The sequence below is a fragment of the Haliotis rufescens genome, unplaced genomic scaffold, assembly GCF_023055435.1.
Source record: "Haliotis rufescens isolate VD_foot unplaced genomic scaffold, xgHalRufe1.0.p SCAF_11, whole genome shotgun sequence".
In the NCBI taxonomy this organism is placed as follows: domain Eukaryota; kingdom Metazoa; phylum Mollusca; class Gastropoda; order Lepetellida; family Haliotidae; genus Haliotis; species Haliotis rufescens.
The window spans coordinates 12,505,976-12,518,760 of record NW_025963791.1 but is presented as its reverse complement, the minus strand read 5'-3'; the positions used below and the strand labels follow the sequence as shown (position 1 = coordinate 12,518,760).

The 12,785-nt window shown below is 41.0% G+C and overlaps 1 protein-coding gene across 1 annotated transcript in view; it reads left to right on the top strand.

The window, feature by feature from the left end:
• The first annotated feature begins 2,701 nt into the window (after window positions 1-2,701).
• Window positions 2,702-12,785, top strand: part of LOC124141148 — a 45,426-nt gene continuing 35,342 nt past the window's right edge. Inside the window, exon 1 of the mRNA XM_046509059.2 lies at window positions 2,702-3,571. Within this exon, the coding sequence (XP_046365015.1) occupies window positions 3,256-3,571 (316 nt within the window). The 5' untranslated portion in view covers window positions 2,702-3,255. The remainder of the gene's footprint in view (window positions 3,572-12,785) is intronic.

Genomic DNA, 12,785 nt, shown 5'->3' with positions numbered 1-12,785 from the left:
TAAAGACACACCAGTGGTTGGCTAGCATGTAGCGATTAAAACCAGGGGCCACGGGTGACCCAGTCGTATAAGGAACTGCAATTCGCTGTGTAGAGTTACGTCCCTTCGACATGCCAGGATTCTAATCTAATATCGTAGGTTCCATGCTGAAAGATTGCTGATGCGGCGTTAAGCAATAAACACACACTATAGCTAGCTCACTCGAATTCCAGATTCGCCTGTTAAAAGGTTTGGTTTATCAGTACCAAATCCGTGCTTTCACAAAGGTTGTATACATTTTCATCTGAGACCTGTTTTGATTTGGTATGACCTCACATATTGCGTTGCGACGCTATCATACAACTGAAAAACTCTTCAAGGGGCACAATGCTCAATTTACGTACTCCCTCTCACTATAAATCCTATTAAGTCAGTTCTTCCTATAAACATTTTGCCCCTCAACCACTCGATGAAAAGATACCATTAGATTTAGAATATCAATTACATTTACAGTCTCAAAAATGTGAATACAAACCGCAAATCTGAGACAACACGATTAAAACGTTTACAAATTTTGTCAACTTCAAGAACGGGTCACAGAAGTCGTTGTATTTTCACAGGTCAGCCTGCCTTAGTTTGGAGGGGGTGATAAGATACGCCAGCGGGGCCCTTGTTATAATACACTCCTTAGAGTTTCAAACATCCTCGGTTACGCAACCTGCTTCATGGCTGCCTCCTGTCGCTGGTGCACGTATAAAGTTTCGTTCAATCGATGTGGAAGCTTTTTCACAGTACGCAGCTTATCATTTGATGAAACAGCTGTGACAAGAGACTTAGCATCAGACAGCCACGTTCGCCATGACAGAAAAAGCTCCAATATACGGAATACTGCCGTACAATAAAACGTTTCGGCGTCAAATAATTTAGTTTAGAAATATTTCAGTTATTGATATCATGAGCATCGATCTACGCAACTGGCAAACAATGACGTGCATCAACCAAGACAGCAAGCCTGACCATCCGATCCCGTTGGTCGCCTTTTACGACAAGCATCTTAAGCTGGATCACGTCTTCATTTTCCATATCAACTAGGAAAAATGCCTATCAAACAATTCAACTAGGAACCGATATGTGATCAACAATAGATTTAGCGTGTGTTGGGGTGTGGTTTGGGATGTTAGAACTATTCACAGCTACCAACACCTTATGATACAAAAGCCTCAGGACATCAAATACCAAGTGCTTCGCATGCAAGTTATCGACAGATAAGGATGTCGTTTTGCTAAAGATTTAGCATGTGCGCTCGAACTACAGGTTTTATGAAGAGCGTAGCACGGGCATAGGATAAAAGTATGATGTGGTTTGGCATGTGAGTTACAGCATGTGAGGTTTGTTCTTTAATCCTGCATTTAGCACTATTCAATCTACATGACGGCGGCCTGTAAATAATCGAGTGGACCAGACAAACCAGTGATTAATATTGTGAGTAACGAAAAACGCCGTCGGGGTACGATCACAGTCTTAACCAACTGACCGAGCCGGTAAATCTAGTCAGTTACTTCTTACAAGCAGCATAGTTAGCTAGGAACCAAGTTTAATGCACAAGCATGTTTATTTGGACGGCTTAGCTTGTGAATTAGCAACGGTTTGGCATGACAGTTAGCAAGGGTGTATAATGCGATTTGAGGTGAGGTGAAATTTTGTTTAACGTCACGTCCCAAGATTATTGCATTTATAAAGCGACGTGCATACATGCGCGCGCGCGTGCGTGCGTGCGTGCGTGCGTGCGTGCGTGCGTGTGGCTGCTTGTACTGATGCCGATTTATAGTGCTAACTCACTGAGATACCATGCCGCAGTTTAACATGAATACACCACTCAGAGTATACTGACTCCGATCCGACCAGTCCTCTCTCTCTCTCTCTCTCTCTCTCTCACACACACACACACACACACACACACACACACACACACACACATACATACATACATACATACATACATGGAGCGCGGCTTGAAAACAGTGCGCGTTAAGAAAAGGCAGGGTTGTACTAATTCACCCTCCCGGTTAGGGCAAAACGTTATCTACATTGCACCCGTATAATGCTGTGATAGACTGGGAGGTACATGTACATGTACTTCCGGCTTCAAATGTACTGTGAGATAAAAGACAGCCTATACAAGTGTATTTTAGGCAAGCCGGGTGGAGCTATTCCAGGCTACCCACTGACTTGCTTATCTAAAGTGTGTTTGTGTTCGAGGAGCAGAAAATAGGCTTCCCCTTGACTCCTAGTGGTTAAAGCGATCGCGCGTCACCCCGATTCGAAATATTCTATTCCCCACATGGGTACAATGTGTGAAGCCTTGTCTTGCTGTACCCGTGACAAGGCTGAGCTATTGTTAAAGGCGTATAGCCCCTCACTTCCTGACGCACTCCTTCTGTGACACGAAGCTACAATAGTTGTCCTCTCAGTCAAATACTGCCGGAACATGATAATTCCCCTACGCTGAGTAGATGACAGATCATAAACAGTGAACAGTCTATCATGTTATATTTTCCACACTGTCGCAATAAATCGATGGAGGGTTTTGTTGGGCAATCGAGCAATGACATCAGAAATAATCGATACCTCTGTTAAGCAACTCACCTAGGTTGTGAATTAGCCAAATCAGATATGTCATGTATCAACTAGTGGCTGTACACGCCAGGACTTAAGCTGTTGATTAGCGCAGGCAGGAGACGAAGTGGATCGACCAGCCCGTCCTTATATATTATCCAACATATACCAGTCAACTGACAAAGCCTTCATCGGTATTTCCATTTTACATATGAACTTTCGTTCGTCAAACCGTCTAAGGAACCCATATCGCCCAGGTTTCTCTGAAAAGGAAGTAAAACGGGGCTTGGTTACTTCTTCCTCTGAGGGAAGCAGAGTCCATTCTTTCCACAGGGCGCTGTACAACTCTTCCTTGCATTTAGTATTGATTGTTGGTCGTCCATTCACTAGGCGGGTGATAATGGGCAGTCCCTTTGCTGTACACAGTGAGCCCGCCGTGCCATGAGTGTAGGGAGGGGAAACTTACGCTAAACTACCAAACATGCTAAAGGCTTCCCAAATTCTTGGTGTCATGGGGAAGTTTTGTTTCTACCAAACAAGCAGCCTCCATGAAAGTCGCCCGATAGCGTGGTATTGATTCTGTCATGACTTAACGCTATTGTTGAAAGAACACAACAATCCGTACAACGCCGAACGACGACCGGAGGATCTATCCTAACCATGTTCCTCTCACCATCAACCATTCACTTTACCCATTGTGAGGTGGGACAGGGACTTCCTGATATTACGAAGGACACAGATATGGAAGAATTGTGTAGGAGACTGCTGAAGAATGGCGAATGTCCTAAGCTACAGGTTGCAGAGAAAGACGGACAGTACTTCACCCTCAACAACACTCGGCTGCAAGTGTTTCGGTGGCTGGAGAGTGCTGGCAGGTGTAAAAGGGTTAAAGTGGACCGGGTACCATTACGGGTGATCCCGGAGGGTATTCGGAAGCTGATGACGGTAGGGGGGATGAAGGACGGCTTGGATGAAGGTGAGTGGTTAAGGAAATTGGGGCTAGCACGTCAGCATTATCGGCTTAAGCTAGGTCAATATCCTTATTGTATGGCAATCTCGATATTAATATTTACCCTGACTTTGTCAATATGTGGCATCTGGTCTATTCCAGCTACAATCCCTGTATCTATTCGCTATAGTTAACGATAGCTCAGTAACCCTATATGCACATTTGCACTGAAACTACTGTGGTTTAAAGGCCAACCTTAAAGGCTTACTGCGAGAGCAGAGATTAGGTGCTTCGCAGCAAACACAGTAAGAGGTTGCCTGGTGTGTTGTGAGTTTTCTTGGTGTTATCAAGTCAAGAGTTAATACTTTTGATCTGAAATTGTGTCTAAACAATCCAAGACCTATGCTGTCCCTATTTCATCTTCCTGAATATGTATTAAGACATGTATTCGATGTACGGGAACCGCATGTGTTTTATTCCTTTGGGGCCATACTCCAAGCTAACTAGCAGCACGTCCCATAATTTTGGACCAGAACGTTTGGGGTAAGAAGGAGGCCTTCAAGGTTCAATCAAATAACACGTTATTGCCTCAAATGAATGTCTAATTCATTCATTTGCTATGTTAATCGTTTAACCGGTTGGCCAAATTTATTTACGGAGTAGGAAGGGACTATATGTGTAATTGAGAAATTCTTCGTATTGTTAGGACGCTATATTGATAGTATTAAGTTTTACAAAAATCTCAAATATATTTTCTAGATGCTGATGATATGAATAGGGTGCGTTGGTATAATATATTTCCAGATGGTTTCCGGATTTCCCCTACACAGAATTATTTTCACTGAGTTGCTATACAGCACAATGACTAATAAACACCTGTACTGTTGTAAATCATGAGAAGTGAAGGTAAACACTGTTCCCGGCATTGCTGGTCCTATATATGGAACACAAATGATGTGAAAGGTTACACTTGTTGAGTTCCAGTTATTTATGGCAGACAGACAGAGTATTAAAAAATATAAATTTAATAACTGTGCCTTGGGCCACGTTTGAAGACCAATCGTAACTGTGGCTTATCAATCTCCATTAGAACTATTCGGCTTTGGAGACCACACGCCGCAGGTAATCATTAAACGTGTTTCTGTGTTTCTTTCACGCGGTAGTGAGCAACATTCCAGATATATCACGACAGTCTCTAAAAATCGATTCTGACCCAGACAAACCAGTGGTTGATATTATGAGCATCGCCACACACTTCTTGTATCTGATCATCCGATCCAATTTCGTCTCATCTGACAAGTAATATAGTGCTGGTGCCCGTTCCATCTCGCTTCTCAACCACTTGATAACTGAACTGCACTCATCAATGTGTAAATCGACATGTCGACGTGTCCTTTTAACTTACGGTAAATATAAGTTCAGAACGATGTTTAATAGATTAAATGCAAGACTCCTTCTTTTATTTCATCCTTTCTTGCCTGACATCGAGGATTGCCTTTCCAGCATTACGTTCATATCTAACATCTCGACTTAAAGTGCAATGCCATTTTCGCATAAAAGTCCATAAACCAGACATCTCTTGGGTATCCCTGCCTCATATTGTTGTGACATTGCATTAACACTCCCTACAACTCTACACTGGATGCTTGTGTTCCCATATGTCCGTCGAGAGGTCTGGTTAATAGCATTCTGGTTGCAGTATTTTACTGCGTTTTAATCTCCCTCAGTTTTAAAGGTAACATGTCTCAATTCCGTGTGCTGGTTGAGCCATACAATATCTAGCCTTGAATCAACGTGAGGATCCTGTCATATAAAAGCGACTAAACCCTTTCTGTAATCACGTGTACGATTCCAGACTACTCTGACATATGTCATCAATCATGGGATCGATTAACAGTTATATACAAAGTTATATGTCTATTCTAAAATAGTGACCTTTCTTCCGATTCCTACTTGTTTTCCACATCGTTTCTAAATAAATATACATCTCTGAGATAACAGAAACATTGTGGCTAAGTTATAATAAAGCTAGTTTTGCTTTTAAAAATATTGTAGAAATAAAATTCGTTTTGCGAAAGGTACTATATCACGTTTTAGCTGTCATAAGGTATTCATCTATGCGTTTATCTATTGACAAACAATATCCTCAAGGTTGTAAGACAAGAGGGATGACGTCAACTTTCCAACTGAAAACTTTCATGTTATGTCGAGCAATATTCAAGCAACTCCAACCTATAGTGTTTACATTTCACAACTTTTGAAGTACAAACGTGAACGCTCTTTCTAAGAAAATGTCAAAGAACGTCATACGACTGTTGCGCAAAAGTTGTTTGATCAGGGTTACAACATTAAAGGCATTAGAAAAGCATTGAATAAAAGTTGTTTGGTTGAAATGTGTAGGACATTCTTAAATTTGACGCATCAGAGACAAACATGATGTCCCTTGCAATTCCCTATTTCCACTTGTACTAAGTATTCTGGTTGTTTTTGTCAGTAATTACCTGACTTGCCTTTTGCATGTGTTTTGTGTCGTTGTGCCACCGGTGGCGCAGGATAGCTCACCTTTTTGCGAACATCTGATATCATCAATATTTAATATTAATTCATAATCACATTTTTGAAATAATATAATCGGAATCTAGAATGGACGTTTAGACAGACTTCTTATGATTATGGAAAGGGATTTTCCACTTTTATTATATCAGAATACAACACTATCTTATTTGCATCTAATGATATGTACAGGAATGTGTTGTTCTCATTATAATTAAGCGTGCGCAAAATAGGCATTCACTAAAATCACTCTTAATAGTGTGTTGGTGTTTTAATGATTTTTCAAAAATATTAACATGAAGTATCAAATTCTTGTGTCCTGATAATACCGAGTGTGTGGGATATCTGCCTCATGATACACAATTTATTCTCTGAAAGGAGGACCCGAACAATTTTATTTTATATTCACAACACGATTGTTCTATCCAGCATGTGCATTAAAGAACCTTGAACACGATTAATCAGTCATTAAAATATCAAAACGATTACTAAACACATACAGCATATAACGGCGTTTTCAAAGTGTGCCCGTATATGCTATTTTTTAAAGATACCCCAATTTGATTTTAGCCCACAAAGACTTCAGTATCTCAGTATACCTATCAAAAATGAATAGTATATAATTACTTGTTTGTTGTAGTTTTCAGCGGCGTTGTGTGCGACAAACGTTTAATGTTCACAGATGCTCACGAAGAGTAATGCCATGACAATGCAAATAATGTAATTAGCCGATGGTTCCCTTGGGTCTACCAATCTAGAATATCCCGCGTCTGTACAATGTGCCCATCCTTGTCATTGTATAATGGACAGATATTATCTGACGTATGATATGCCCAATATCCCCCGCCGGGATAATCAACTAGAAGCGGCATGGCTTCCTTCGCTTTGTAGGTAATGGGAATGAGATTTGTCACATGACGCAATGCAGATCTAAGAGAACTGACAAGGCATGGCCTTGGGACCTGCGTACCCTACTGTGTTCGCTGCCAGTTAGCATCGGCATATGTGACATGACTCATAGGAATTTAGAAGCGAATGTTACAAGTGAAATGGTGGAAAGTAACTGGCGTCTGGCAATCTGTAGCGCTTCCATTAAAAGGAATCGCATCTGACATCAAAACCAGATGTAACCTTATAACGTCCATTCTCCTGTCAGAACAAGCCTTTTACCGCCCTTCTAGAATTCGGAAGTGTATATCTGAAGGACGTTAATGAATACGTTTATAGCATAACAAATGTAAGGTATTTTGCAACTTTACATTTGTTGATGGCACAATATCTGATAAATTCGACTGCAGGATGTGGTGATGCTTGTCCCATCCAAAAGAGATCCGTGAAGATCCGGGGTAGAATAGGTCTTCAGCAACCAATGCTTGCCGTAAAAGGCGACTATGCTTGTCGTAAGAGGCGACTAACGCGATCGGGTCGTCAGACTCGCTGACTCTGTTGATGCATGTCATCGATCCCAATTGCGTGGATCCCAATTGCGTGGATCGATGCTCATGATATTTATCACTGGATTGCCTGGTCCAGACTCGATTATCTACAGACCGCCGTCATATAGCTGGAATATTGCTGAGTGCGGCTTTAAACAACAAACAAACAAACCAGCCAATAGAGATGACTCGTATAAATGTTTGACGTTTCTCATTCACGACTTGCGATAAATAATGTACACAGGGAAACATTTTATTACTCGTTATTAAATTCAAGGGGGGCTGTAGGTGACGTTTTCATTGGTCGTTGCATCATATATTTCTGCTGACTTAGCTTCACACTGAAGGTATGAAGTCGCATATAGAATCATATGTCATGATTGTAATAACAGACGAGTGTGTCAGCTTCGAAATGTCCATAAATCCGTTTCTTTTGCATTAGGAATAATCCATAATTATATCGTTCTGTGCCTGCCGCAACAGGTTCTAACGGCGTCTCGGATGCAACATCTGGCGTTGAGTAACATACAGCTCGATGCAATTAAAAAACCCAACATATACACCTCGGTACGCTTTAATTCGACTTGAACTTGGAATTGAACTTGGATCATATGTTTAGCATCGTGTCTGTAATATAGAATATGGTAATTCAGTTAATTAAGTTTTAACCAAACACGATGTACAACGTGTTCTATACGCTCTAGAGGATATTTACATATCTACATATGTATACATTCGTTTAACAACCAGCTGTTGTCACAATCATGTAAATTGTGATACATGAAGACAAATGCTCTGCTCAAATTGACAATGGTCTGTCAAATTAATACATTCAATTCATTTACTGATCTATTTTAATATTTTTATGTTGTTTGTTTAATCCCAATATGGTTCCAAGCCGTTTTCGAATTGTGCGTAATAGCGGAATGAAAAAAACCCTAGTTCTATGTCTATTGTTGATTGTCAACCCCAATAACCCCAATAACCCCAATAATCCCAGTCACCCACCCACTCATACCAATACACCCACTCATACCAATACACCCACTCTTACCAATACACGCACAATAGTACGCAGATACGGACGGACAGTCGTACAGCAGAACAACCAGGCTTAGCTCATGACAATTTAGTTCGACGTGTGAACGACTGAACTTCTTGAACGTACGTCAAACGTGACATTTGCCTTTATATGAAATAAAGGTACTGACAAGAAAACGATGGTGTAAAAATAACATCGCTGGTAGAGTTGTTTTTATTTCTACATAACGAGTTTCGTATTACAATTCTTATTAACATTATGGACAAAACATGGAAACACAGATGGCAGGCGTTTTCCTTTGCGTTTATATGGCAACTGAGCCACTGATGTACCGCTAACATAAGTATACAATATATGAGCGCTTCAAGTGGAGCTCATTCGCACTCAGATTGGAGTGTGTTCATGTGTATATGTATGGAAGTTTATAATATACACTTTTACATGTGACGTGTTTTCTTTTTTATATAACAGAGTTAGAATGTTTGTTTGCATGAAAACAGAGACATATTGGGTGTTGGTATGGGAACAGAGACACGTTGAGTGTTGGTATGGGAACAGAGACACATTGTGTGTTGGTATGGGAACAGACACATTGTGTGTTGGTATGGGAACAGAGACACATTGTGTGTTGGTATGGGAACAGAGACACGTTGTGCATTGGTATGGGAACAGAGACACATTGTGTGTTGGTATGGGTACGTACAGAGACACCCCTTGTGTGTTGGTATGGGAACAGAGACATATTGTGTGTTGGTATGGGTGCGTACAGAGACACATTGTGTGTTGGTATGGGTACGTTCAGAGACACGTTGTGTGTTGGTATGGGAACAGAGACACATTGTGTGTTGGTATGGGTACGTACAGAGACACGTTGTGTGTTGGTATGGGTGCGTACAGAGACACATTGTGTGTTGGTATTGGTACGTTCAGAGACACGTTGTGTGTTGGTATGGGTACGTTCAGAGACACGTTGTGTGTTGGTATGGGAACAGAGACACATTGGGTGTTTGTATGGGAACAGAGACATATTGTGTGTTGGTTTGGGAACAGAGACACATTGTGTTTTGGTATGGGAACAGAGACATGTTGTGTGTTGGTATGGGTACATACAGAGACACACTGTGTGTTGGTATGGGAACAGAGTCACATTGTGTTTTGGTTTCGGAACAGAGACATGTTGTGTGTTGGTATGGGTACGTACAGAGACACGTTGTGTGTTGGTTTGGAACAGAGACATATTGTGTGTTGGTATAGGAACAGAGACACATCGGTGTTGGTATGGGAACAGAGACATATTGTGTTTTGGTATAGGAATAGAAACACATTGTGTGTTGGTATTGGTACGTACAGAGACACATTGGGTGTTGTTATGGGAACAGAGACACATTGTGTGTTGGTATGGGTGCGTACAGAGACACATTGTGTGTTGGTATTGGAACAGAGACACATTGTGTTTTGGTATGGGAACAGAGACACATTGGGTGTTTGTATGGGAACAGAGACACGTTGTGTGTTGGTATGGGTACGTACAGAGACATGTTGTGTGTTGGTATGGGAACAGAGACACATTGGGTGTTGGTATGGGAACAGAGACACATTGTGTGTTGGTATGGGTACGTACAGAGACATACTGTGTGTTGGTATGGGAACAGAGACACATTGTGTTTTCGTATGGGTGCGTACAGAGACATACTGTGTGTTGGTATGGGAACAGAGACACATTGTGTGTTGGTATGGGAACAGAGACATACTGTGTGTTGGTATGGGAACAGAGACACATTGTGTGTTGGTATGGGAGCAGAGACATATTGTGTTTTGGTATGGGTACGTACAGAGACATATCGTGTTTTGGTATGGGTACGCACAGAGACACGCTGTGTGTTAGTATGGGAAGATATGCACATCATGTTTGTCTGTATGGAAACAAAGACATATCATGTGTGATGATATGGGAAGAGTGAGTGAGTAAATACGCCGATTTGCACCGCTTTTAGAAATATCCCCGCGGGGGACACCATAAAAGGACTTCACACATTGTACCCAAGTGGGGAATCGAACTCGGGCCTTCGGCGTGACGAGCGAACAGAGGCACATCCTGTGCGTCGCATGAAAACCGACGCATCGTGCGTGTTTGTTTAGAACAGGAACACTTTGTATGTGTACGTATATGAACAGAGACATTGTTTTATGCTCTACTGAGTGTGTGGAATGGAATACTGGATGAATATCCCATTGAGTGTATTTAAGTCGTATTTGACCACTACATGTTCTATTTATAACAGCTTTGTACGTCCAGAAATGTATCCGGTGTTGCGCTAGCTGTCTAGTGTGAGGGTTTGTGTTGCCCACGGTGCTCCCTCTGAAACATTCGCTTTGTCAAATCTTGTCAAAACAAGACGCTGTTTGATGAAATGGGAATGAGATTGGCCAATTTTGCTGCCTTTTCTGTGGTCCTTCCCCTTGAGAATCGTCATCTAATTAGACCTGAGACATGGCAGACCGATAGCCGTCGTCCACGACGGCAACAGACGTCTTGATCAGATTGTGGTCAGAGCTGTTGTTGTCGTCAGCTGTGGCCGAGTACCAGACGTCAAGGGACAAACTCATATACTTGTGTTGTGTTAATACAGGCAGCCTGCCACAAATTCACAGTTTATGTTGTGTTCTGTATACAGTTTGGAACTAATGGGACATGGATTCGTGTCAAATCAGTTTAAGAAACGACAACGTGCAATATTATGTTTCTTCTGGTGTTCGGTGAAGATATACCATAGAACATTATTGCAATATCTTATGTTATGTTTGTGTCGTCACTATTATCCTAAAGTGGCACTGATGTCAATCGGTCGTCACTTTCAGCGTCGGTACTGCGTTAGAGAGCGTCGTGTCATTGTTCTCGTCTACTTGGTCCATACTTTCAGCGTTTGTATTGTCTTAAGTAATAAATAATAATATTTCTCTTATATGCAATACAGGTACATGTACTTTGACAGGAATATGAAGTCTTAATTATAGCAACACTGGAAGATTTCTTTAAAAAAAATACATTATCGTCATACAATTGTTATCAACATATGAACAGAACATGGGAACACAGATGGGAGGCGTGTTTTTTTAGTTTCATTGGTAACGAAGCCACCGATGTACGTCCAACTTATATACGTGTGTTAATACAAGCAATGCTGATTCTTCTTCCACAAATTTACAGTTGATGTAAGACGCGGTTGTGATCTGTATACAGCTCTGAAACTAATGATCCATGGATTTGATCTTATGAGTAAGGTCAAATCAGGTCACTTTCAGGGTTAGTATTTGCTAAAGATTCGTGTGTCTCTTTTCGCAGTTCGTCGCTCGTCATTATGAGCGTTAGTATAGTGCTAACTGCTGAAGATTGTTATATTGATATAACCTCCACGGCATTTTTAAAGTTAGTATCAGCATAGGATTGACGTGTCACGACTGTTAACTCTAAATAGTTGGATTGAGTGGTAGATTGATAATATATATCTATAACTATATAGTCGATAAATAGTTGATAGATACAATAGGTAGTTGATAGATACACTAAATAGTTGATCGACACCATAGTTAGTTGATATAAACAATAAATAGTTGGTAGATACAATAGTTAGTTGATAGAGAGAATAAGCCGTTGATAGATACAATAGTTAGTTGATAGGGACAATAAAAAGTTGATAGATACAATAGTTAGTTGATAGATAGAATAAGCCGTTGATAGGTACAATAAAGAAGTAGGTTGGTAAGCGGATTGGCACACTGTTTTAAAGGGTAATAGAATATTCCTAACTTCACATAAATAACGCTCAAACTGAATTTGTAATAGACCCCGTTTACTATAAGTGTCGCTCTAATCTTTACTGAACTTTAATACACCCCACTTCCTCATTGGAGTTTACCATTAGTAAAAGATAGATAATAACTGACCCTGTGTTGTTCTGGTGCCCCTCCTCTTAGCCGATGGCCACACTGACAGCTGGGAAAACTAATCAGCGATACCAATACGTCCTCATCGCCTGCATACTGCTGTGTTATGATTCAGAACCTACCAACACCTTCAATTTTACATCCAGCTATCTGGCTTACGTGTCATCATGACTTATTGTTCTAACGTGACATTTTATTTATTCCGATGGGGACTATAAAACGATCATACCGATACCGACACGACACGAAACATTCGGAGCTGACC